General features: G+C 46.7%; 1 protein-coding gene across 1 annotated transcript in view; it reads right to left on the bottom strand.

Annotated features, from left to right (window-relative positions):
* Positions 1–27,914, bottom strand: part of EGFLAM (EGF like, fibronectin type III and laminin G domains) — a 129,826-nt gene that overhangs the window by 48,109 nt on the left and 53,803 nt on the right. Inside the window, exons 6-7 of the mRNA XM_081133768.1 lie at positions 26,324–26,459; positions 12,785–12,951 (exon numbers count right to left, since the gene is read on the bottom strand). Coding sequence (XP_080989894.1) covers positions 12,785–12,951; positions 26,324–26,459 — 303 coding nt within the window. The remainder of the gene's footprint in view (positions 1–12,784; positions 12,952–26,323; positions 26,460–27,914) is intronic.

Genomic DNA, 27,914 nt, shown 5'->3' with positions numbered 1-27,914 from the left:
ACATTTCCTGATCATTTTTACTGTGCCAGGAGCTTTATAGACATTGTTTCTGTAATCCTCACAAAATCCTCTGAAACTGGCATTATTACTCCCATTTTACCTGTGGGTATATAAACTCAGAAAGATGAAAGGTCCTGCTCAAAGGCATGGAGATAGTACATGGCAGAGCTAGAGTTTATCCTTGGACTCTTTGATTACATCGTGCCTCTCAGGATCTGCCTCCAAATTGTGTCTTCAGCTTTTTCCCCCCTCTTCAAATGTCTTAACAGCCAAGAGGGTCTACCAGTTGACTCCTGAATACGTCTTGTGTTTTCTTACCCCAAGACTCTGCTTGATGCTCTTCTCCACACTGCCATCCTGTTCCCTCTCCTACATCCTTCTGCAAAGCTTTCCATCCCTCCAGCTACACGCATTCTGTGGAGACACAGAGCAGCATCAAACGGCCAGAATCAAGTGACATTTTAGCAAGAAAACATCAGATTCTTTTGGAGGAAAAATGGTGACTCCACAAAAGATGGAGCTGCCGAGACCTGTTGGGTGTTCCTGCATCTCCTCCTGGATGGGGCTGTCTGCACACGGACATTTGCCCCTAATCGTGAGCTCGGAACCAGCTCCATAGGTTGATGAAATCAATAGATGTTTCAGACAGTATTTACATCTCTGAATGCCTGTCCTTGTGTTCCCCAACTCAGCTGTGGACCCCTGGAGGGCAGAAACCTTATTTTAGACTCTTGATATTCCTTCCCTCCCGCATTTAATTAACACATCACGTGGTTACCAACGGCCAAGATCTCCTCTCCTGCGATGCTGCTAGTCTACAGTGGGCTCTCTCTGTCCGTCCTGACCCAACAGGACGTGCATGGAGAGGAAACCTTACATGGGGAGACTCTGCCCCTAAATCCAAAGACATTCCTTCGAAACTGCCACTGTTCCTGCCCCTTCCCCAACTCAGACTAGAAGTTTAAAGGTGAGAGAAACTTAGACACCACCCAGTCCTAACTGCCCATTTCATAAATGTGTGAACCGAGGCCACAGAAGAGAAGTGACTTCCTGCCCCCAACCCACCCTAGGAAGTTCATCTTGAAGGAACCTCTTTCCAGAAAAGGACCATGATGTGTGGCTGCAGGTGCAAAATGGTACCATGATGGGCATGGAAATGATTCCAGATTCTCTGCTCATTTTGACAAGTATAAATAAAGCATGGATTAGTCACCGGATAAAGTTCTTTGGTCCTTATAAAAATTGCTCTGTTTTGACACTGTATATAACTTATCTCCCAGGAGCCAGAAATTACTTCTCAGTTTGGGGACAGAAAGGATGTGAGATAAGAGTGGGGAAAGGAATATGGAATTACAAAGACTCAGAGCCAAAGAAATTTTTACTTTTGTAGCAAGACCTTAGCAATCAGCCAGCAAAAGTGCATTTTACAGAGGAGTAAACTGATGCTCAGTGAGTCCACATGACTCGCCCAGAGAGGCAGCTCATTGGTGGCAGAGATGATCTGGAATTCTGGACTCCCGGTGCCATGTCAAGTACTCTCTGCAGCATCTCAAACTCCCCATCTCTCATGCTAACCCAGGCTAACAGTCCTTTACCATTTGTAACAGGAAGGAAATACACACAGAGAGGACCAGACACAGCATGACCGGGAGAAACCTGGAATAAAGCTCTCTGCTGTCGGGTCCTGCCAGCCCCACCACCTTAGATCTCAAATCCAGGGCTTACATGAAGGTTTTACTAAAGACAGAATGTACAGTCTAAGCCAGTGATAAGAATTCTCCCAGGAGCCTGGGGCTATTATAATTAAAGCGCATAACTTATCTCTTTCTACTTGGCACTTTGTTAATTAGGAAAAGAGAACATTAAAAGGGAGGCATTTATTTAGAACCAGAACAGTCAAACCACTGACTGGATAAAAAACAAGTTCAAGGGTATTCCACTATCAGAAAAACTAACACACAAAATACAAACTTCCATTGATCAATTAAGGACGGCTTTTATTTTATAAAACCCTGTTTGTTTTTATAAAGGCATCGCAGTTTTTCTATATATACATAGTATATATGGCATAATCCTGATTTTAAAAATCCCAACAGGTTTCTACATGGAAGGGAAAAACTGATTCTAAAATGTATATTAAAGAGCAAAGGGTCAAGGACAGACAGGGCAATTCTGAAGAGCAACGTGGAGCAGAATTACCACCAGGCACCGTGACTTTATAAAGCTGTAGAGACTAGGGCAGGGTGGCACTGATGGAGGGATAAAGAAGGGGACCGCAGAGCCCAGAAACGGGTCCACGCGCGCACGGAGGGGAGGCGTCAGAAGGTGCCGTGACAGGTCAGCGGGACAGAGGATGAGTGGGCCGGGGATCGGTGCTGGGGTAGCTGGTTATCTGTACGAAGAAAATGTAGTAAATGAGGTTCCTGCTTCCCCACACCTATAGGTAAATCCCAGGCAGGTTAAAACCCTAAATATGAAAACCAAAAAACGTCGATGTTTAGAATAAAATACAGGTTTTTGCTTCATGACCTTAGAAAAAGGAAGTGGTTGAAAAATTCTAGAACACATGCATCCTGGATGAAAAACTGAACTATAACGACATGAATAAAATACCTCTCTATTCAGGAATTGATACGATGAAATGAAAGAGAAGTCACAGAGAAGCGGATGTTTGCAACACATGTTAGTGCAAAAACTAAAATCTGAAATTAGCGGCCCTTTCCCATTTTGGCTGGGACTAGTTAGTGATGGACGAAGTCCCCCACCCGAGGCAGTATAATAGACCTGCTCTGTTTTGCCTTCCTCTCAACCATCCAAACTAATTCTAAAGGGCTCTCCAGGCTCTGAAAGTCTGTGACCTGTCACCGCCTGCTGGATGACTTGTGAACCGCCGCCACCTGGAGATGGGTCTCCTGACTTGCTCCTGAGGCCCCCTGGCGGGTCGTTCCCTAATGTTCGGGATCCTCCGATCCTGTTGGGCTCTGGAATCCCTGACGACTGTGTGATCAAGACTACTGATGGGAGGCACATCCCACTGGGCCAGGACGGGCATACATTTACATTTTTAAATATGGTAGACCCTAGGGGTGGAGTTAGACGGCAACCAGTCCTGTTCTGTGACAGATCTCTGTTCTCCGCGCAGGTGCAAGTGACAAGCTGGAGCTACCAAAATGTCCAATACGAGACCTGAGCTAAAAAAAAAAAAAAATGGGTACTTTCAGATGATTTTTTTCTTCTGAAAAAAAAGAAAAATTGTCTCAAAAGTGTCTTAACTGTGGATACGGTTAGACTAGCAAGTAAGACTTGGGTGTCAAACGCCATCCATGTTACCTGTGGCTGTGCACATCAGTCTATCCATCAACAAACACAGAGAGGTAACAGACTTGACCCGCTCTGCTCCATTGACATGTCAAAAGGGGAAATACAAACTTGGACAAGCCAAAAGATAAGTCAGGACACTGCCACACGGTCCCGCTTTGTATGCAGTAGTGAAACAAGCTACATGTCCACCTATAAAGAATTAGTTCGATAAATGTGGTAGAGCTTTACCATGGAATACACTGTGGTTGTTAAAATCAACACAGTAGATCTATATTCAAAGATGTGCATAGCATTTTGTTACACAATGAAAGTGTATATGTACTATGACCTCATCATTGGATTAAAAATAATTCTGGAAGATTATATACCAAAATGTTAATAGTGATTATGTCTCAATGTTGAGATCAGACATAATTTTCATCTTTACATTTTGCACTTTTTATGTTGTTTGAATTTTTTTCTAATAATAAGTATGGATTACTTTTTCTCTTTAGAGACAACAAAAAAGCTATTTCTGCTTGGGGATTATTATAACGTTGCTCTCCCTGCTCTTGCCTTCGCCCCTCTAGAGTCCTTCCTTCAGATTTTGCTGAAACCTAAGCAAGGTCTTCCCACTCCTCTGGTCAAGCGTCACCCTCCCCTCCACCCATCTTCCAGTCTCCCCACTGCTCTTTGAGCAAAAGCAAAGTCTAGTGGTCTCCTGGGGTCTCCTGGGTCCTAATCAGCCTCCACCAACTGTGACCTCATCTCCTTCCACTCTTGTCCCTCAGACCTACCAACCAGGGCACAGAGACCTCCTTCTGTCCCTGAGCAATGAACACCCAGGATGCTCTTGCATCAGGACCTCAGCATTTGCCTGGAATGCTCTTCCCACAGTGGGTGGATAGACGGATGGATAGGCAGATAGGTAGACAGACAGACAGATAATTGATCCAGGCACATATATCCAGAGAGTTCACCAGCTCTTCTTGCTCAAATGTCACCTTCTCAGGAGGCTTTCTCTGACTACCTATCACCAGTTTTGTTTTTCTCCATCGCCCTTATCACCATCTGATCTGCTACCTACATTTTTAAATGTATTTGTTCTCTGTCTGACTGCCGGACTAGAACGTGAGCTCTGTAAGGTCAGGGATTTGGCCTGTTTCCTTCACTGCTGAATTCTCAGCATCCGAAACAGTGCCTGGCACATAGTAGGCGCTCAATATTAGTTTGAAAGAATAAACGGATACGTTGTAAAATAGTTTGGGGAACTGATTCTTTAGAAAGTGGGAATCCCACTCACAAGATAATCTCAGGCTGGGTTCCTGCCCAGAATCTGCCACTAAGTGACCTTGAGAAGGCTGCTGGGTCACTGCAGGCCTCAGCTTCCTCTCAGCTAGTCCTTTCCAGCTCTAGGAGTCTACAAACCCTCAATCAACAAAAATTAGACTGTGAGACCTGATGATCTCCTGTGTTCAATGCAATGTGCTCAATAGGCAAAGATGCACGAGATAAGGTCTGTGCTCTAAATCTATGAGTGAAAGACCAAGAAATAACTCATAGTTTTGGAATCCACATAAAAGGCACCATTCTCTTACTATATGAGATGATATTGTTCCTTCTTGAGGTGGATTTCTTCCTTATGTCCCCCCAGACCCACCCCTGCCCTTCTCCACTCTGTCCTGGGCCCCAGGAGGCTGAGCTGCCTGGCTCCCAGCTGTGTTCTACCCATCGGGAAGCCCCAGCAGGAGAGTGGGGGGGTGGGGGGAAATGAGTCAGAGTCTTTGTTCTTCAACTGCCATCCCATGAGGTTTTCACGGGACACAGACACGCGTCTGGAGGTCACAGCTCTTGCCTGGTGGCCCTCCCTGTCTATCTCCAGAAGCTGGCAATTGCTTCCTCTCGATTTCCTTACATCTGTCTGAGCTTGTGCAAACAGTCCCTTCACTAAATTCATCTCAAATGACCGGATCGCACGTGCCTCTGTTTCCTGCTGGGAGCCTGGTGACAACTGAGATCATTAGAAAAATTGTCTCTTTCTCCCACGGTTGTCTCTGACTTGCACGTGTTTGTACGTATTTTTCCACATTTGGCTGCATAATCAGATGAGATCAAACAGACTCAGCTGGCAGCCACTGTGTCTGTCCCCGTTTCCCTCCTGTATGTCTGTCCCTGTGTCCCTCCTGTACTTCGGTCACTGTGTTGGGCTGATTTCCTATAACTCCTTATCTGGGCTCAACCACAATTATGGCCCTGCTCACGCTCATCAAAGAACCTGAGTGATTCGGGTCGAGATGCTAAGAAACGATCCAAATGGAGAATTGTGTAAAAACAAGAAGTGCCCCAATGCAAAGAACAGTAGAGATTAACCATAAAATGAGGAGTCTAAAGGAAGGAGAAAAAACCAAGTAGCAAGGAAATAGGAGGAAACAAAGGAAAAATCGTTAACGTTTGTGTATGGCTCACTTCAACACATTAATGTTGAAAAATCCATTGAGACGGGAATAAACTGCGCACAGTGCTCACCACGCGGCTGCTGAGTGCCAGCGGGCTGACTGGACAGAGGCTGCACTGAAGCTGGGCACCGAGAGGGCCTTGTCTTTGGAGAAGTCTACTGGCTTATCACTTGCTTCAGTCTTTCTGCCCTGACCAGCCGGAGGGGGTGGGATACCGGTGAACTGATCGTAAGTAAACCTATGGTGATGAGCGACGTACAAGGCCTCAGTGGAGCGATTAACAGGCAGCAGGTGTCTAAGCAGCAAAGTGAATCATTTCCTTTGGAACCGATAAAGCTGCGCCAGTGACTGTCACTGCGATTTGCACGCATGGAGGCCGCTGCATGCTCGGAGAGCCAGGCCCGAGGAGGGCGCCCGAATGCAAACCAAGCCCCCGAGGCATGCCCATGTACAAGCTGCACACTTAACGTGCAGACGCTCTCGGCTTTGAGTAAAGCAAACGATTTGTTCTTCCTCCTGTTCCTCCGTTCGTCTCACCTTCCGAAGGTTTACACATTCGTAAGCTCATCGCCGTGTGGGCCTATGTATTCCAAGCTCCTGGAGTGACGCCGAGCCAACAAGCCCTCCCCCCGCGTCTCTGTGTGTTAAGAGCAGCACAGACCTGTCTGAATACAACCGGGTCGCAGGCTCTCCAGGTCTCCGGTGTACTTCGGAACATTCATGTGAAAAATGAATCACAGGGATATCTATCAAGGCGACAGTTTCATTCATACACACTAATTGATTCTTTCCAAGTTTGACAAAATTGCTACCCATAAGAGGGTTCCCCAAATTTCCTGGACACTCTCCAGAGGTCAGCAAAGTACATCCCAGAGGCCAGATCTGGCTGCCACCTGCTTTTCTACTGTTGACAGGTCACAGACCCAGACGCAGCTGCTTCTGTCCGGCGCCACCTTAGCAAACGGACACTCGTGGTCCCTGCAGATGCTCCGCTGGCCGCAACCGCAGGTGTTCCCTGGGCCAATCCACAGATGCCAAGCCAGCTCTGAGCTCTGCACTGATCTCCCTTTTCCTCAACCACTCCTATGTCTGTCTCCTGTTCTTTATCCTATAAATGCGTCCTGCCTTCGGCCCCATCTTCTAGTTCTTTGGACCTTTGAGAACGGAGACCGTCCGCTCCATGAAGTCTCAGAAAAAAATGGTTTTTATCACCTAAATTGTTTTCTTTAACCATTTTTAACAATGCAGGAATTAAAAAAAAAATGGTTTTTACATTCTTAAATGGTTGATAAAAGGTTTAAAAGTGGACAATATTTTGTGACGTATGAAAACCATATGAAATACACATTTCAGTGTCCATCGATAAAGTTTTACTAGAACACAAGAACACACATTATTTATGCGTGGCCACTGCCACACAGAGGTGCCTGAAACTCCCAGCATAGTCACTATCTTGCCCTGTACAGAAAAATGTGCTGACCCTGTCTAAGCGAACGGTTCATAGTGGGAAGCTTAAAACAAACAAGCAAACACGCTCTTAAAAACCAGGGGTATAGCACTAACTGTGGGGTTTTCTTTTTTTACTCCTTTCTGCCTGATCCAGGATGTGCTTGAGTAGTGAGTTATAAAATTTTATTGTGCCTGCAGTTTGGACTCTCTGATGTCCTCTAAATCTGCAGCCTCTGAAACTAACCAACCAACCGAAACCCATGCTAATGATTCTACTTGGCCGAACTCGTGTGGTCCTTGTATTCTACTTCTGTCAGCAACGCTTTGCTCCTGGACCTCTGTTTCTGAATCGTGATGTCTAATGCCTTCGAGTCCCAAGACCAGAGCTCAAGCAGAAGTCTTTAAGAAAGAGCTCTGGACCAGCTGGGGTCACCAGGCCAGACACAGCATCCTCAGCAATGACTCATGGAGGAGACGGATAAACTCTCCTTCACCTTGCAGAGTGAGAAGATGTCGTAATCTTGGTCCGTACATACATATTTATTTCCTCAAAACAACCCTGAGAAGTAGAAAACATCACCTACCTCAGACATTACTGGATCCATTTTACAGATGAGGACACTGAGGCCCAGAGAGATGACGTGACTTTGCCAAGATCTCAAAGCGAGGTAACAAGAGAACAGCTCTCCTGGTTTCAGACCAGCCATGCCTGCCGGATTCTGCTCTGTCTAAAGGTGCTGCTCCACAGTAGCAAATTGTCCTCTTGATCACTGGGATCTCTCGCCAGCGCCTCTTTCCCATCCTTGTTGCCTTGAGCTTAATCCCCCTGGGTCTGTTTCCTCCCTGCTTTCCTTCCTCCCTCCCTCCCTCCTTGACTCTATTTACTTTTTTCTTATTAGTGTCACATGGCAATTCTGGGAGTTCGCCTTTGCTTATAAATGTTACCAACTGGACAACTCTGGTAAGTTTCTTGACCAACTTTCTCCCCCCGACCTCCTCTTCGGGTTCCCCAGACAGTAGCAGTAGAGAGTTATCCAGCCCCCAGAGTTGTCCCTGCGCTAAGTCTCATTCAGTCACTCACGCCTTCGATCAATACTCATTGAGCTGCTGCCCTGTACAGGGTGTTGGGAACACAGCCCTGAACGAGGCATTCCAGCAACGGCGTGGAGCTCATCCCGCTGGGTCAGTATACATAACAAATAGTTTCGGTTCAGGCAGGGAAAGGGCTACAGAGAAAATCAAGCAGGGGGTGGGCCCGAGTAACAGTGAGGGGGAAGCCTGTCTGAGGAAGCGAAGGCCCAGCTGAGGAAGGGGGTGAGTGGGATGGTCAAGGAAGGATCCGGGGAGGGAGAGTCCCAGCAGAGAAAACAGGGTGCAAACGCGCCCAGGCGGGGAAGAGAAAATGCCTTTCGATAGCAAGGAGAGGGCATCTCCTGGGCGCTGCCTTGAGGGTGCCAACCTCGCTTCCGTGAAGAGCTCACTGGTTCTCTCTGCCTATACCGAGAGGGTAGAACACGGGAAATTCAGTGCTTTAGGGGGCCAGGCTTATACAGGCTCCCAGGGAAGGCTGTTATGATCCTAAAGCCGGTCACGCATGCCAGTTATTTTTTTATTTCATTTCATGTGTCTTTGGTAAAACGAAAACGCTTTCTGATTTTTGCCATTTCTATTATTTATAGTGCATATATATATGTGTGTATATTTAGAGTAGTTTATTGAGTTTTAGAGAGAGAGGAAGGGAGAAGAGAGAAGCATCAATGTGAGAAGGAAACATGGATCAGCTGCCTCTTGCACGCCCCCTACCTGGGAAAAAGCCCACAACCCAGGTACGTGCCCGGACCCGGAATCGAGCCAGCAACGTTTCGGTGCCCAACCAACTGAGCCACACCGGCCAGGGCTAGAGTTCATACTTTTACTACTTGTTCCATCCTTCGTGGCTCCTAGAGAATAAGTGACTGCCTGGCGGGCACATACATGTCCCACAGAGCCACATGTGTACCCGTGTCTGTGAGGCTCCACAAGGCCCCTGCTCTGACTGGCTAATTTATAAATCAATCACAGGGATAGAAGAATGCCACGGAACACTGAGGCAAATGACAATGTTGTTGGTATTTCTTTAAAAATGGAGCAGGATGGGGCAAAAACTGAGGGTCCGTGACCTCTGCCTTGGGTTTCCTTACTAGAACAGAATGGGCGCTGCAACAGTGATGTCATCAAACACCCCCCCTCCCGGCCTCACTCAGGCTGAGTGTAACCGAGGAGAACATTGGCCCTGGCTTTCAGTAACCAAAGGGCATAAAAGCAATGAGATCTACCAGTCGTGCCATTGAGCAATCAGCTGCTAATAGGGTCTGGCATTAATAGGTCCCCGGGAAGTGAAGCCTTGTTGGTAAAGCTGAAGTGTTATTTTTCCTTTGAAAGGAGTTGGGCGGAGGCCTAAAATAGGCAAGAGGAGTCCAGCGAGTGGCCTGTCCAGGGTGGGATCCAAGGTTCCCCTAGGGCACTCTGGGCCTCTGTAGTCACTTGAACATCCTGTACTGACGTTTGCTGTTCAGGGAGCCAAGTGGGCATCACACCAAGGAAACATCCAGGGAGGAAGGACCCTGAGGTGCAGAGGAGGAGCAGTGAGCGGGAAAGCCCAACAGGCAGAAATGCTGTTCTCACAAGTTCCTTCAGGGCCTCGTTCAAACTAGGTGCCGCTGGCCGGGCTGGGGTCTAACCAACCAGAAGGGCTGCTGGCTGCAAACTCCCAGGGCTGTACCAACGCATACTGGGTGAATCTCAGGCCTGCACGAATGTACAGCACACCTCACAAGTTTTAAGTGAAAAAGAAATCTGCCCTGGCCGGTGTGGCCAAGCTGGTTGAGCGTTGTCTCGTGCACCGAGAGGCCACTGGTTCAATTCCTGGTCAGGGCACACGTGCAGACTGTGGGCTCGATCCCCAATAGGGGGCCTGCAGGAGGCGGCCCATCGATGCTTCTCTCTCATCGATGTTTCTATCTCTCTCCCTTCCTCTCTCTCTAAAAATCATTAAAACCATAGTCTTAAAAAATCTTATATGCTTGTCCCGTGGTGTCAGGACCTCTGCAGTCCATTTATTTAATCGCCGACCTTACCATTCTGGTGCTGCTCTGCATTAATGAGAACCTCCTTTAATTTGAATCTCTCTCGGGGAAGTGGCTTTGCTGTCAGCCAAACCCAAGTTCAGATCCTACCTTTATAACTTTTATTCTTGGCAAAATACATAACCTTTCAAAAACTCAATTTTTAAAAACCTATGAAAAGGGACATCCTCCGGCATGGGGTTGTTTGTGAGGATTAATATGAGATTTGCCAGGTAATGTGCTTGGTGTGGTGCCTGGCTCACAGGAGGTTTTCACAGCGGTAGCTCTCATATCTAGAACCTATTTTAATCCAAATAAGTGCTGCTTAGTAATTAGGTAATTTCATATATTGGAAAATGGGTTTTGGGAACAAAATAATAGTTTAAACTAAAAGCAAATAAGAAGTGTGAATGTGCTGGAATACAGGGGTCTCCAAAACATTAGAAATCTTAAAAAAAAATTAAAACCACACAACTGAAATACCAATTACAGCAATAGAATTTGCACAAGCCATCCAGCAAATTCCATTTCTGCTATCCTGATTTGAGTAACCATGTATATGTAAAAGCAGTTACAGTGTATTTATTTAAGAATAGCTCATAATTGAGAGTTTTCACCGAGTCAGCCACCTCCCTTGCACACAATTACTCTGAAATGATAAAACTTTACTTCTCATAGGAGGCCAATTGTAATGAAATGTTACGTATCTGTTGGGGTGGTGAATACACAATACAGTATACAGGTGATGTACTATAGAATTGTATACCTGAAACCTATACACTTCTATTAACCAATATCACCCCAATAAATTCAATAAAAAAACATTATGTATCTGTAAAGCACTTTCGCATAGCTTATCCTACTTAATCCACAAAACTGGGACCCACCAGTGGCCAATGATTACCAGAAACTCCAAAACCGTGCTTCAGTTTAAAAAGAGCAAGAGCAAGGGATGCCTCAGCCCACGCCCCCTCCCCGACTCACGTCCACACCCACGTCCAGGGCCAGAGCTGTTCCATCTCCCCCTTCTCCTGTCCTGTCTCTGCGGAGAAGGGGACACTAGGGGCTGGAAGGAAGGAGGTGAGCATGGGTCAGCTCACAGCAGCGGCGCAGACTGGGGTGGGCATAGCGAGTGCCGCTCAGATTGTGGTAAGGGCAAACTACACGTTCAAAATACAGTCAGACCCGAGGCTTGCCCTGGCTCCGGTTACCCCAATTTTTGCCCACGCATCACAAAATTTAACCAAAGATTATATCAAAGACCTCAGCCAGCAAGAGTGGAAGGAGGCCCTCCTTCGATCTGAAATAGAATCATTAACATTTCTTCTAGAAAGAAGGAGTTTCATTCCTTGTCATATGCCTGGGGAGTTTTAGCTCCTAAATTCTGAAGGAGTGTAACAATTGTTGGATGATCATAGTGGGTGTGAGTGTGTGTGTGGCCTCATCATAGCTCCACATCCCCCAACAATTCAGTCTCTGAAGAGTAAAAATTCCTAGGACTTGGGGGACTTGGCGAACCTCCACCCCCGATAAGAGCAGTGACCTTGGAAGTCAGCTGTGTGGATGTTTTGTGAGAGGGGAGGGGTTTATTCAGAACCACTAACCAAGAGAAATAGGGCTCTGCACTGGCCAAATGACAGTGTCAGGCAAAGTTCCTTCCTGGGGAAAGGGGAGCCAGGGGGACAGCAGGGCTCTTCAGACAGAAACTTGGAGGAATTTATTGGCAAAACTGAAAAGATGACAGTATTCCCAAAAAAAGTGCCAATGTTCCAGCTCTGAGATCTCCCCACTACACAGGGCCCCAGCTTTGTGTAAATGTGCCCCCCACTTTTAAAAGACAAAGATTTCTAAGAGGGGTTGGCAGGGAGGTCTAAGTAATTGAAGTGTGGTTCCTGAATCAATCATGTGGGAGCTGCTTAAACCCTGGACTATGATAAGAATCTGACATTTAAAAAAATGCCCAGGAGATCAGCTAGACACCCAGCTTCCCCACCCCCTAGAGCGGCACTGTGACAGCAGGAACTTCTGCCATCAGCTGGAACCCCCAATAACACGTCAGCATACCAATGACTCCTTTGTTTCTCCCTGACCATAGTCCGGAGGGACTGACCTACCTGAGTGTCCTTGATTTGCAAGGGAACACTAGCCCTGAAGAGTCTGGGAGCACTGATTCTAAAATGGTTTCAAAATGAACCCATTTTCTCAAAAAATAAAAAGTGTGGTATGTGCTCTGTTGCGGCGATCGTGAAAGAAAACTGACCTCATACTCCCTAAGGGTGGTGCAGAAATAAATTTTCCGCTGACCTGTGTCCCTGGTGGAAGCCTGCAACTTGCAAAGGTCTGGGAAAACTGTCACAGGAAAGGCCGAGGGGAGCCCCGTTCCAGGCTGCCCTTGTGCAGGGCACTAGGTGGGCCCTCGTGAGGCGACCTCAGCATGTGGCTGCATCTGTCCCTCTGAAAGGCCCTGGTACTCACTGGAGGTCTGGACGATGTCGCTGGGCTGGCTGCGGGGGCTGGGGCCGTGGGCATTCATCGCCCTCACTGCAAATTGGTAGTTGGTGTCCGGATCGAGGCCCTTGATAACCATGGAGTCCATCTGGATTCGCTCTTGGATTGAGATCCAACTCTTGTCGAAATCTGGTCTTTATCGATGAAGGAAGGAAACAAAACAAGAAGCAGTTAATTACGAACAGCAGGGGAAAGGGGCGCTTGCTCGCTGCGGAAACCACCAGGGCTTGAACTCGAAGCAATACTTATAAAAATGAGAGAACATGTCCTATCCAAAAGCCATCCTGATTTTAAATCATAGGTCATCATTTTTAAGTCCCTGCCAATAAAAGCAAGTAGATCAGTTTTAAGCAGCATTTAAAGACCAGCCGCTTTTCCTCGCAAGGCCTTGACTGCGGCGAAAGGTCCCCCGTAGGATTTCATTTCCAGGACTGTCCTCCAGATGTTTCATAGACAAGCCTTCCCCTGCTGGTCCCCATTCCCAGAGGTCAGGGGAGAACACAGATTCCATCGGCTCACAGTCTGCTCACAAAATAAACAAATACAAGTTTTATGGGGTGACTAATTTGTAGGAATCGCCATGGGAAAACCCAGGAAGATTCTGTTCGTGGCCTTTCTTCCTCCTCTGAACAAAACCGTGCAACTCTGCCAACTTGCTGGGTTTTCATGTGTCCTAAGAACCCTACAAAGAGTGCAGACCCTCGCTTAAAGCTGCCACCTGGAAAGCTACACACAGAGGGTAAAAGTACAACTCAGGCTGGACAGAGCCACTCAAATCCTGTCTCTGTGACTTAAGTCTCAATTTTCTCATCTGTAAAATGGGGGTAATAAAAGTACTTATCTAAGAGGGCTGTGGTAAAGACGAAATTAGATCTACATCCTTAGCATGGTGCCTGGCATCCCATCGTTAACTCTTGGCATGTGTCACCCATTGTCTAAGGGACTTACACACAGATTTCTCTAACAAGTTGAATGCCAGGTGGGGTCCGTAAGCCCAGGAGAAGATGCCTCCTTGGGCTCACGGAGCAGAGTAGTTTGTGGGGCCGGGATCATGTAGGAAATCCACATGTTGGGAGAAGCAGAGGTCACAGAGGGCGCCCACGGGAGGAAGCAGGGCTGGTTTCTCTCTCTCGACATCCTTTCCCTAAAGATGGGCTTCTCCTGTAAACTAACTTTGTCATCAAAGAGGAAACCTCAGTGAGTGGCTGGAAACACATTTACAAACTCAAATTAATAAAATCACTTCACAGAGGAAAGCCACAGGGAATGCCCTAAAAGCAAAGCCAGAAAAGATGCAATCTTGCTCTCCCATGAGTCTTTGCTAAGCTTCCCCGTGGCATTTCTAGAGGAAATGACCTATAACTGTTCTTAAATGCCACTGTTTACCCAAATATCTACAACAATCTTATGTAAAAATTACAGCCCTCTCCCCACAAAGGGAGGTTATTTTGTATTTGTTCATTTAACGCAGGAAAGAAAGCTATCTTTTCAGCAAATAAGAGATTAACGTTATTAACCTTTCATTTCATTATACAGAGTGAGAGAGGAGAGCTCACGCAGGCTGAGTACCAGTTCAAAACCTTTAACATCTGGCCTCGGCTTTTCTCACGGGTTTTGCATTTAAATGTTTTTAGAGTCTCTCAAAGTACAAAAGTGCAAAGGGGATGTTGAGAAAGGGATAACTAGGCAAAAGTATTGTCTCAGATCACCCTCCAGCCAGAGCTTCTTTTTGCAACTAAAGAAAATTATTTTCTTCAACTACACAGTTGCCAGTCAAATCACCAGAGCGACACTCGCCCGCCAATTTCCCCAACAATGAAAAGGCTAGAGGGAGAGACGCTAAGAATGCGCTGCCACCCCAGGTAAAGATGGGCAGCCACCAGCGGATGGGCACTGGAAGCACTTTTCCAAATCATGGGCGAGGGTTGGGTCGGGCCCTGCGTCTCTGGAGGTCAGCGGAACGCTCTGGGAGGTGGCTGGGCAGGGAGTTCAGGGGCACAAGCAAGGTCTTGGCAGTGGCTGCTCACATCCCAATCAGCTGATCCAAGGAATCAAGACTCACTTATTGGTTCATTGGGGTGGGAAGAAGCCCGATCACTGGCAATGTAGCATCAACCTGGTTATTGGGCACCTTAGAGATCATTTCATCCAAGTGCCTGAGGCTCTCAGAAATTACATGTGAGCTCTTATGTGTGAACACCTTATCTTCCTAAGAAAAGGGTCCTTAGCACTCATCAGATTCTCAAAAGCTTTAAGAGTCACTTGTCTCGTCGAGGGACTCTCATTGGACCCGTGGGGGCACTGAAGGAAATAATTGATCCGAAGTCACAGAACACTCGATGGTATTTTTTTCTGTTTCATTCCCTTTCTTTCTTTTGGCATTTTAAGCACCTCTGCCATTGCCAACCTCATCCTTAGTGGACAGCTGTTTTTCTTGGTACCATCAAGCCCAGTAGGCAGCTGCCTTGGGCGAGTCCCCTGGCAAGTGATTAATGAGGGTCGACTGGGCGCCCGTCACAGAAGCTGCATTCTGGAGGCTCCAGGAACTCTAAAGGTAGTTCCATGCTTAGGGAGCTACAATCTAGTTGGGGGATGACACATCTAAGGACCAGTAGGAAGCCAATGCAAAACAGCACATTTCAAGAGCTCTATTTGAATGGGTCGATGTGAACAGAAATCCTGGGGAAAGTCTATGAGGGTCGGAAAGAACTTAAGTTAGGGTTGGGATGTGTCTGTGCATTTGAAGGAGTATCTTTAGGTGGAGGAAGACAGGGCAGCTTCAGCTCTGTGCACACAGAAGGTGCTCAATAGTACGCATTTGGATGGGTATAGACACGTAGCAAGTGTCCAATAAAGGGGGGTTGAGCTGAGCTGGGACATCTTTAGAGTTTGACCTTAGGAGTAACAAGATGCCCTAAACCAGGGAGCCGCAGACTTCAACCGGCTGCCAGCTTTTGTAAATAAAGTTTTACTGGAACACGGCCTCGCTTGTTTGTTTAGTTGTCCATCGCTGCTTTCCTGCCACAATGGCAGAGCTGAGTGGCGGAGACAGAGATCATATAACTGGCAAAGCATAACATATTTGCTGTCCGACCCGGTGAGAAAGAGTTGTACAACCCCTGGCCCAAAACAACAATCTTTAAAGCTGTTTGTGCCCCTTTGATAGTCTGAAGAAGCCTGTGAGCCCTCTCTGATAATATTTTTAAAGAAAAAAAAAAAAGAAATACATAGGATCACCAAGGAAACCAATTATACTGAAAATAATTATAAAAGCAAAAAATTATGATATACTGGTATATGAACTTCTTTATTAATACATTAAATAACACTACCTAGCAATTGATTTAATAACTACAATAATTTTAAAGTAGTGCTAAGTATAATGAATATTTGGGGATATGTGCAACAACTGCAATGGGATAAGAAAACATCTAGGATTCTAACGGTGACAAAGTCTCAGGAGTTAATATCACTGTGGTTTGTTGCCTACATTCATAATTAAAAGCAACAACAAAAATGCAGGGTTCGGTAAAACTAAGGATGTAATTTTTCTCCAACTAAAGTCCAGGGACCCCTTGAATTCTGCCAACGGACCTCTTGAGGATCTACAGACTGCAGGCTAGCACCCTGTTCTAGAAGAGATATGATCCCCGAGATGACCCAGGGCCACCATGGTAGGAGGGAGAGAGAACCTCACGCTTAAAAAAGTCCTCCAGTTCTCTGTCAGTTCCACAGGATTTGCTCTGCACTGAAATGAACTGCAGAGGAAAAGTCCAAAACCACTAAGTCCAAAACCACATAGTCTCAAAAAATGTATCAGCTGACCTTCAGCTTTCAGCCTTCTCTCTTTATTTACAAATTGTTTAAACCAAATGACAAGCAGAGGGACAGAATGGAGAAGGAAACTCGGCTGGCATTCTGTCCCAGGCGGGGCAAGGGGAGCACACTGCCATTTACAGTTTACAAACGGCTCCACGGCCACTACACAAGAATTCAATGTATGTCGACTGCCCTGGGTCAGACTAGGGACGACATCAAGATGCTCATGGTGGGAGGGACTGAAGCTTTCAGGGATCAGTTTGTGGAGCAGTTGGTCTGACTTTCAGAACTGCCCTTCCATTCGAGCCTGAATGGATGAACTTGACAGCTACCAGAATTTCTGGGACCGGGCACCATTCTCGCTTATTTCTAAGGCGATCCCTGGTGGTCGGAAAGGCTTTTACTTAAGCATAACTTCCTAAACACTTTCTTACAGAGACAGGGGGATTTTCCCCATTCTCTCCCAAATTAACTGATTGTGAAAAAACAATTATTTAAATATTTTAAGTTCTGTACTGTTAGGGGCAGGAAGGCTGACACTGGGCCACATCACTGTTATGTGTTGCAGCCATTTGCCCAATTATGATACACATTCCAGTAAAATGCTATGAAAAAACACTGACAATTCACTCACACGCTACAAAGAGCTCCAAAACGCAGGTCGGCATTCAATGTGAAATGGGCTCACAGTGGGAACTGCCACGTTAGTCTGATACATTTAGGCAGTCTTGGAGGCTTACTTACTTTTACCAAGACCGATATTCCTTTTAGGGTGAGAAAACAAAAGCCATAAATAACACTGTAGGGGGCAGAGAGGGGAGGGGCCGTGCAGACACGTGCTGGGGTTCTGTCTGGCTTTGATTCCTGCAGGCGGACAGGCAGGATGCTGGTGTCTGTCGTGGTCTCTGAGAGCAGCGGCAAAGGGCTCACGGACCGCCCGTGTGGCCCGTGTGGCCCGAGTGGCCATACATTTCCATCTGCACGTGGCTCAGGGTGGGAAAAGGGGCAACATACGCAAAACCGCCCACAAGCCGCTCCGCTATGTGCTGTACAGACACTTTCCTATCTTCACAACCCTGCTAACATCATCCCCGTTTCACAGCCGAGGGAAGGAGCTCGCGCAGGTTCCAGCGAGCTGTTGGCGTTCTCCAGACTCAGTCCCATGACTGCCTGTGTCCAGCTGTTCGCCGGCACCTCCCTGACTCGTGGTGTGTCTGCTCCACGCAGGGTGCTGTATCCACGCAAGGGAGGGAGTCAGTCACTGCTTGCACGTCATGGTGAGGAAGACAGACCTTGCACAAGTAACTAACTGCAAGTGCGATGAGTGTTGCAGGTAACTGCGGTCTGAGGAAGGGGCAGAAGTACAGGAAGGCTTCCTGGAGGAAGTGATAATTAAGCAAGAGTCCTGAAGGATGAGTAAGAGTTAGGTAGGTAAAGAAGTAGTAGAGTTATCCTGGCAGAGAAGAGCAGCTTAAAGACTTCTAGCCAAGAAAGTCCATGGCTATATAGAAAAGCGGAAAAGACCTATCGCAAAATCCAGAAGTAGGAAGACTTTGCATTGAGGGGGCACTGACTATGTGCCAGGCGCTGTTCTGTGTACTTCATGGGTGTTGGCTCATCTAATCTCACAGCAGCTCTACGAGGTGAGGAAACTGTTATCCCCATTCTTCTGGGTGAGGCACAAAGAAGAGGCACAAATAATCCAGCTAAGAGCAAATGGTTTAAAAGTGGTGGGGGCAAGGGTTGGACCCGTGAGTCTAGGTCCAGAGCCTGTACATAAGCCACCAGTCTACGCTACCTCTCCTTCGTCATGACAATAGAAAATCAGAGTCCAGCCTTATTTTATATGTAGGGAAGCTGAGAAATGGAACCAAGCCACCTGTCCCCAGGGTTAGAGGCCAAGGGTTAGAGGCCAACTCAGATTTTGTCTTCTGGTTCCACATTTGGACAAACTTAAACCTGAGATATAAAACCAGGAATCGGACTGTAAGTTTCAATTCTGAATGAGAAACTTTTTTAACTTTCTTAGGCGGTGACCTTGACCATGAGTCAAATCACATCATTTCTTAAAACTATTCCCAGGAGATCACTCAGAGCCTCCTGAGATCTGGCTGAACAGAAGCCCTACAACCAGAGAGCTGAAGCAGCACCGAGACCGGCAAGAGGGGTGGAGACGCAGGGGATCCGGGCTGGATCTCAGAGACGCGGCCGGGGGCCCACGCCGGTGCCGTGGGGTAAACCCGGGAGGGGATCTTGGCGGTGGGGGTTTCCCAAGGAGCGAGGGGTCCCAGCCCCACAGCAGGCCCCCAGCCCAGGGCTCCAGGGCTGGGAATAGACGTTCCCACAGCTTGGGGCTGTGAAACCAGCGGGGACTGTCCCTGAGGGTCGCGGAGGCTGCGGGAGCCCCAGCAGCTCCTCTCAAAGGGCCCCGCACGGACTCACCCGGACGCTCCCTCTGAGCCCAGCGCCGGGCAGCAGCCTGAAAGGACCCGGGACACTCGGGGAGGAACTGACCTGCCTGAGATCCGGGCGAGAGGCGGAGGGCGGCTTCCTCCCAGGCAGAAGGGCTGGCGGAGGCCATGGCTCCTGTGGTGAGTCCTCTGCACACAGCCGGCAGGCAGGCGCCACGTTTGAGTCGCCAGCACCTGACTCTCACCCTTGGCCCCGCCCCGTGATTCCCGGAGGCCCCGCCCCTCCCCACCTGCAGCTCATCCGGGCCATTTCCAGGGGCTTTTCTGTGCACGTGGCCTCTCAAGGCTCATGCTTAGGACTTTCCTAAAATCTCTCAAACAAGCAGCAGCTGCCCCATTCGGCTTGATAAGTGGCCCCAGGCCTGGCACTAGCGGCAGCTGCACTGGCTCATAGCTTGGCCTCTCCTGGGCACCTCCAAGCCCAGCACAAGGAGCAGCCAACTATAGTTTGCTGTGTAGCTCATGCGGGGTGGCCCTGGGCAAGGCACTGGCACAGGCTGACTTTGCACCTCCCGGCAGGCCCCAGAGACAGTGTACCTGGTGGTCAGACGGGACCACGCTGGATTACAACCCTACCACATCCACGAGTGACACACTCAAGGGGTGCACTTGGTGAACACCAGAGCCCCACTGAAGTAAATCCTGACCCATAGGGGTGTCTCCAGCACAGCAGCTCTTTGGCTATAGTTGCAGCAGGTCCTCACAGCTGATTGGCCTGGGGGTCAATTCCTCCCAGTGACACCAGCAGCAACCAAGGCTCAACTACAACAGGACAGTGCACACAGCCCACACAGGGGAGCACCTAGAAGGCCCAGCTCAGGTGACTGGGGAGGCTCAGCCACTGGACCCTACAGGACACCTACTACACAAAGCCACTCTACCAATTCCAGGAGACACAGCAGCTCTACCTAATACACAGAAACAAACACCTGGAAGCAGCCAAAATGCGGAGGCAAAGAAATATGTCACAAAGGAAAGAACAGAAGAAATCTCTAGAAAAGGAACCAAATGAAATAGATCCAAGCAAGCTAACAGACACAGAATTCAGAAGTTTGTTTATAAGGATGTTTAAGCGGACTATTAGGGAAATAACTGAGAAAATAGATAACATAATAAAGTACCAATTTGAAATGAAGGCTACATGAACTGAAATGAAGAATAATTTACAGGGAATCAACAGTAGAGTAGAGGATGCTGAGAATCGAATCAGCAATTTGGAATATGAAGAAACAAAAAACACTCAACCAGAAGAGCAAAAAGAAAAAAGAATCCAGAAATATGAAGAAAGTATAAGGAGCCTCTGGGACTTCAAGAGGCCCAAAATTCGTATTATTGGGGTGCCAGAAGGGGAAGAAAGAGACCAAGAAATTGAAAACCTATTTGAAAAAATAATGACAGAAAACTTCCCCTATCTGGGGAAAGAAATAGACTTACAAGTCCAGGAAGCACAGAGAGTCCCAAACAAGAGGAACCCAAAGAGGCCCCCAACAGGACACATCATAATTAAAATGCGAAAGGTTAAAGACAGAGAGAGAATCTTAAAAGCAGCAAGAGAAAAGCAATTAGTTACCTACAAGGAAGCACCCATACGACTATCAACTGATTTCTCAACAGAAACCTTGCAGGCCAGAAGGGAGTGGCAAGAAATATTCAAAGTGATGAAAAACATGGACCTATAACCAAGATTGCTCTACCCAGCAAAGCTATCATTTAGAACTGAAGGTCAGATAAAGAGCTTCTCAGACAAGGAAAAGCTAAAGGAGTTCATCACCACCAGACCAGCATTACAGGAAATGTTGAAGGGCCTTCTTTAAGAAGAAGCTAATGAACAAAAGAATCTGATGAACTAAATAGATCCAGAGACACTGATGCATGTAACAGATGATCATATTTCAGAGGGAAGAGAGAAGGGGGATGGAGGAGGGAAGAGATTAACTAAAGAAGTTATAGGCATATATGTATAACCCATGGACACAGACAAAGACAGGGTGAAGGCCTGGGGAGGGGGTGGGAGCGAGGTGGAGGGGGTCAACTGGGGGGAAAAATGGGACACCTGTAATACTTTCAACGATAAAGATAAATTAAAAAACAAAAACAAACAAACAACCCTATTCCCAGGAAATCCAGAACCTGACCAGCCTCCATTGTCAATCTTCATTCAGTCACAGCCCCTGCAGAGGAACTTCCTGTGAAGGAACTAAGTTCATTCATCACTTGTACATTAACGAGTTTAGGATGGGATGGAAAGACAGATGATTTTGACAAAAATGTCAATGTGTGAGTAATTTTCAAAACTCACCCAGATGGGCATGACCTTGAGATTCTCAAGTGAAAGTCAGTGTGGAAGCAGCCCTGTGTGAAGATGAGTTTTGCAAGTCTTATGGCGGGAAGCAAGGGGTCAGGGGATGATTTAGGAAGGAAAGTGTAAAAGGGAAAAGAAAGGAAACCTTGTTCTGTCCCCTTGATGAGTGTAACTCTCTTGGGCTGAGATTTAGAGATCCATATTTCTTGACCTGTGCCCCTAAAATATACAGAAATATTGTGAACTTTCACATGCACACCAGAAAAAGCCAGCAGTGGACTTTGATTAAAGACAGGCACTGAAAACCGTAATCTACCCTTTTCAGCAATTGACACTGCAAAGCTCTGAAGCAATTTCAACAAATCCGGTCACGCTACAGAAAAACTATAGGCAAGTTAAATGAAAAGTATTCTCCACCTTTAACCAACCTGATAGAGAGTGTTTGTGAAGCATGGAGTCCCATTTGGGACATCAGGGGTGAGGAATATGGTCTGGGACTCGGTTTTCATTGCCAGCATAGTATATGTTTTTTGCTTGTGAGAAAGGCCCTTACCCTGGGGAAATTCTTAGGCAGGAGGAGGAAAGTTTCTCAGATATTTATAGCCAAAATATTTCAAAACATAGGTAGCTATATTTATGCTTGGTTCTCATTTTCATGAAAGCTAAGCATTGCTGCCCGGGAAGAAATTTTCGGTATCACTTTAGAAATGCTCTCTTTCACCATGATGCGTGATTTTTCCATTTTAAGAAAGCAGGTGAAAATTTTGAAAGCATTGCAAAATATGTTACCGCCTGAGGCCTTACTTAGAATTTGCCTCTTCAAATCTTTTCAACACTGATTAAAAATTTAAAAATCCACTGTTAGCAAGGAAGATACTGAACAACCCCAGGCCGACTCGGGGGGGCAATGGGAGGCACATGAGGAACAAAAATGTGTTCGGTCCGAAGCCCAGGACCCCGGAGAGCATCATAAATACGTAATGTCGACCTGAGACATCATTAAAACTAGCAAAAAAGCAGTCAGTTCCCCACACCCTGGTCCAGTGTAAGTTCTCTGGTTAATTGTTTATTAGCCAGTTAAGTATTTATAAAGGTTTTAAAGACTATTTCTTAACAATGCCTTTGTTACCATTATGTTCATTTAATAAGTAAGAAGAACAACTGATGTATAAGCACCTACCGAGAGAGAGGACGGGAACCTAATCTTCCAAGGACAGAACCTAGATGGAGACTTCATATTAAGATGGTTGAAACTGAGAATATACATTGATTCCGACAATTTCCCAGCCTTGGCCTTCCAAAGGCCCGTCTCTTGGATAAAACGAAAAACTTTGTGCTTACACAGAGACCCGTCACGGGTGTTTCTGTACACAGGAGGTTGTCTGGGCAAAAGGAATTCAATATTAAACATTAAACAGACCTCTCTGAGGAAAACAGAATGATCTGAGGACCCCCAAAGCTTTTCAGGCTAATTGCAATTGCTGCTATAGAGCCCAGGAAAGCTCTCGCTAAACACACATCCTCAGGACTCACCTGTAATGGGAGAGACTCTGAGATGTTTACAAATGAATGTGGGGATTTATCCGGCAGCCAAACAGTAAATGCCACAACCAGCTGGGAAAGCTCTCTTTCTGGTCCAACAGCAAACAGCAGCTTACACTGAGCTCCCCATGCCCTCGGCCAGTGGGGCCCCGGGCGGGCTGAGTCGATGCTTCCTTCCGTCTCTGAAGGTGGGTCAGACATGAAGAGATGGGGGTTGTGCAGAAAGGGCAGTGGGCTGGAAGTCAGGGGACTTCACTTCCCATTTTAATTCTGTCCCCATCATCATTTTGCCTCAGCAAAGCAACTGAAACAACTGAATCTCAATTTCTTTCTTGGGTAAAGGGAAACAATGGTATGGTGGGAAAGAAATAACACGCTGGTTGAATACTATGTGTACACACTGTGTGAAATCTATAACCAACAGCCCTGCAATGAGGGTCACATGAACTTGATATCACAGATGAGGAAACGCAGAGTCTGAGATAAGGGCACGTGACCAGTTACATATTCTGGGAGAGATAATAGAGGCAGAATTCCTAGTACAGGGCTGAACCAGGGGTTGGCTTCCCCATGCTCCCACGCTCCATTAGGAACTCCAACATGTCCAGCAGTTCTAAGTTTGAAGCCAGCTTTCCAGGCATTGTAAAGGTATATTTTTCAAGGTAAACAGAAAAAAAATATGTAACAGTTTGTTTTGATGGTGAGTCATTTAAAAATATTTATACTTGAGAATTTGGGGCCTCAGCCTCCCCAAATATTAGAGGCAATTCCAAATGTTAAAATGCATTTTGCTGGAGAGGAATGATAATTATTAAATGTAGGTACAGAGCAGTCACCTATACCTCGCACTTTTGTAGGTTTTTAATGTCTACAAATTCTTTCTCCTATATGATTTCACTTGATTCTCCTAACCACACATTGTGCGGTTGGAAGGAGTTATCACCCATGTTTTGCAGATAAGGACATTGTCGTCAATGCCTCTGGGGCCTCTGTCAGCTCCCTTGTCCCACTTCTGGTTTCAGCAGCAGCTGTGGCTCACAGAGCTTCATGTGAGCTCAGACTCTCCCTGTGTGGCCAGTGTCCAACCCCAAGCACCTGCTGTGCTCATATCACAGCTCCTGCTCTCCCAGGACCCCCTCCTTGAGCCACAGCCAGCAGGGCCTAGAAGGTGAGAATTACACTCCTGGGGAAACACTCAATCAACAGAGGAGAACAGAGTCAGAGAGTAGAAGGCTCCTGCCCTTCTGACAGGGGAATTTTAGAGGAAGAATTCTGTAGACTTCACAGTGGCATCACGCTCCCATTGAAGCCCCGGGTGCTTGCAGGAGTGACTTGAGCAACACATCCTTACATGTCTTTCTTCCTTCTTTCACTCTCTTCACATCTCATTCCTACTTCTAAACAAATTAAATGACTTGCACCCAAGTCCTGTCTCAGGCTCTGCTCTGGGGGACCCTAAACTATGAGAGGCATGGAGGCCTCAGCAGGGGAAGTGACAAGCACAAGGCCACCTGCCCAAGTCTTCTGGTTCTTAAGCCAATGAATCTCTCATATCTTCTAATTTCAGTTGTACACACAAGGAAACAAACTAATATCTACCTTCTACCCAGATGCCAGACTTAAAACAAATTTTAAAAATACACACCTTAGTGCAAAGTGAGAAATAAATGATAACCATCATTTTTGCCGGGGGTTACACAGACCATCTGTGAGGCTACCTTTGAAAAACTTTGCACTTTTTCAAAATTTTGAAGTATTACGTTTTGCTTTGCTGATAAATTAGAATTGTTAAATTTCACTCCAAGTTTTGTAGATGTGAAAGCTGAAGTTTTAGGACTTTTCAGGGTTATAGTTTTAACTATTATTGGAGCCAGAATTCAAATCTTTCCTACTCCAGACTTACTCTGGGCTTTGCCTACCAAATCCATTCAATAGCAGGATTGTGGATTATCCTCAAGGAAAAGCTATGGACCTTTTCCATTAATTGCACCACAATTTCCACCCTCTTGAACTTTCAGTCCATGTCAGGTCTGAACGACCCGCCGCTCCATGCTTCCAGAGCTCTGAATATGACATGGTCTCCTCTTTGGCCACAATGATTGGCTCAGAGAACAGAGAGGAAGCCAAGCCTGGTCAATCGGAGCGAACACTGAGACTCCGATGGGTCCTTTCCCAGCAGGGAGCTAAGCTACCCCATGGCAAGTCTTCAGTGCCTGGTGGCCATCCTGCCATCTACAGGAAGAGCCTCCCTGAAAGCAAGGCCAACAACGGGGAAAGCGTAGCACAGAAATGGCCCGAGACAGGCTGCCGATGTGACACGGGTCTGGTCCTCCCTGATTTAGACTTGCCGCTGGTCTTCACAGACACAGGAGCCAATGCATTACTGCCTCATCTTCCTTCAAGCTCCTGCCACTTGGAATTCAAGAAACCTGCCAGCAGCAAGCTCTGTACCCAAGCTTTGAAGAGACTCAGCGCAGAATTTCTCTGGAGAAACAAATAACTTTCCCATGACCAAGGAATATTCTGGAAAGCCAAGGACCAGAAGCAGAGCTACTCAAATCCTGGAAGGATCCTCCAGAGAGCCTCCAGAACAAGGAACTGAGCAAGTCCCTTCATGAACCATGAAGCAGCCACCCCAGGCAAGCCCACCACCTCTAATGCCGAGAGCACCGGCTCCACAGACATTGTTTTCACCAGCCGGGGGCTTCGACTCAAATCCCAACTGCACCGGAGATCCGAGCAAGGACCTTAGACTGGGAATTCCTGCCTTTCGTTTTTCCCCTTTTGCTTAAAATCACACAGCAGCCCTGAGAAGCCCTGTTTCACATTTGCGAACTCTTAGAAAAGCTTTTAATCACCCTTCTACCCTCTGAGAAGCTGAATAACAAGGGCTGGAGAGGTGATACGGGAAAAAGAGCTGAAACCACACCAAGAAACTTGCCCAAGGCAGTACAGATACGGTGAATTGTGCTTGTTTTTAAAGGGCTTTTTCTCTCTCCCTCCAGAAAAGCACCAGCAAATATTGACTTCGAAGACAATATTTCAAAGGCAGGAGGCAAGTTTCAAGCCTGAAATGCAGGTAGGCTTGCTGGCAGGGGTGCCTCGGGAGTTTTCAGAGCAAGGACAGTCTCTGATGGTGGAAGGGACATGGGAAAGAGGTCAGGTGAGTGAGGACAGGTTTACCAGACGACCCACCACAGAAGAGGAGGGGGGACAGGTGCTGGCCCAAGGACAGAGTATAAATATAGTCTCCATGCCTTTGTCATCTGTTAAATACTTATGCTCGGAGATGACGCTGCCTCTAGTCTTCTATCATGCTTGGGATACCTGAGGTCACTACATTTGGCTTTTGGGTGTGACACACACACTTACCTGATGAATTCCACAGAATAGTACTGAATAGGGGAGCTTCCTTCACTCTCTCCAGGTTTCCAAGACAGGGCCACCTCGGACTCGGAAACCACCGTGACGTGAGGCTGCTGGGGTGCTGTTGGAGGCAGGCAGGAATCTAGGCAAGACAGCAAGAGGCTAGTTGGCTTGTGATCTTTGCTGCTGGAGAGGCTTAATACATATATGTAAAAATATGTGCTTCCTACTGCCTAAATATCTCTGTGCGGAGCAGCCTCAAAAGTCAAAACAACCCAACCAAAAAATATTCACAACTGGATTCACCATGCACGTTCTGAATCAATAAGAGCTGGTCTCCCCTTCTTCCCTCAGGCCCCTGGAGGGAAATACAACTGAACTATTATTGACTTTGGGACACACAATGGTGTGTACCCTTTAAAATCTCAAGTCATACTCCCACCTCCTCCCAGCCTTTCATCTCTGTTTGCATGTTGGAGTTGATATTTACCTACAAGGAAAATAAATGCTTAGGCACTGTGTGTGTGTGTGTGTGTGTGTGTGTGTTCCTCCTCATCATCAGAATACATACCAATGGTAGGACATTTGGGAAATGCCCTCATGGGTAAAGATGTAGGTCTCACCCATGATCCTCTCACCCCAAGGTAACTGCTGCTACTATTTTCATACCCAGACTTTCGTATCTCTCAGCCTTTGTTTATACTACTGCTTCTGCCAGAAACATTTTTCCTGCTTTCTCTTCCTATCAAAATCTTATGCAGTTTTCAAAATTTGGGCCAACGATATGATTCTTCCTGAAACCCTCCCTGAGCCTCAAGGTGGAGGGAGTGCTCTCTCCTGAGTGCTCCAAAGTCCACTGCACAGATCTCAGATACACTGGACCTGCTTGCTTACTATTTGCTTCTCCCTCCACAGAAGCCCCCTGTGAGCCATGACGTGTGATCAAAGCACCTTTGCCCCCAGGGCCACCTTAGTGAGCCTTTGTTGGGTTCCTATAAATCTCTCTTCCCGTTCCTCTTCCCCACTTTCTTAATTCCCTCTACTGTCAGATCTACACGTAGTAGTCATCTCAGGGAATTTTTTTTTTTTTTTACTTTGAACATTTTTCTTTTTATTTGTTTTTTAAAATTTATTGTTGAAAGTATTACAAATGTCCCCCTTTCCCCCCCATTAATCCTCTCCACCCTGTACCCCTTCCCCCAGGCCTTCACCCCACTATTGTCTGTGTCCATGGATTATGCATATATGCATATAAATTCTTATGTTAATCTCTCCCCACCCATCCCCGCCTTCCCTCTGAGATTCCTCAATCTGTTCCATGCTTCTATGTCTCTGGATCTATTTTGTTCATAGGTTTATTTTGTTCATTAGATTCTACATAAGAGTAAGATCATGTGACACATGTCTTTCTATGACTGGCTTATTTCACTTAGCATAATATTCTTCAGGTCCCACTATAATGTCTCAAAGAGTACGGGATCCTTTGTTTTTATAGCTGCATAATATTCCATGGTGTAAATGTCCAAGAAGATGCTTGATATGATTTCAATGTAAAGACTTGTTTTGTGTCCTAACGTGTGGTCCATCTTTGAGAAAG

This window comes from Miniopterus schreibersii (assembly GCF_964146895.1).
Source record: "Miniopterus schreibersii genome assembly, chromosome: 3".
In the NCBI taxonomy this organism is placed as follows: Eukaryota; Metazoa; Chordata; class Mammalia; order Chiroptera; family Miniopteridae; genus Miniopterus; species Miniopterus schreibersii.
This window is presented reverse-complemented; position numbering and strand designations above follow the sequence as displayed.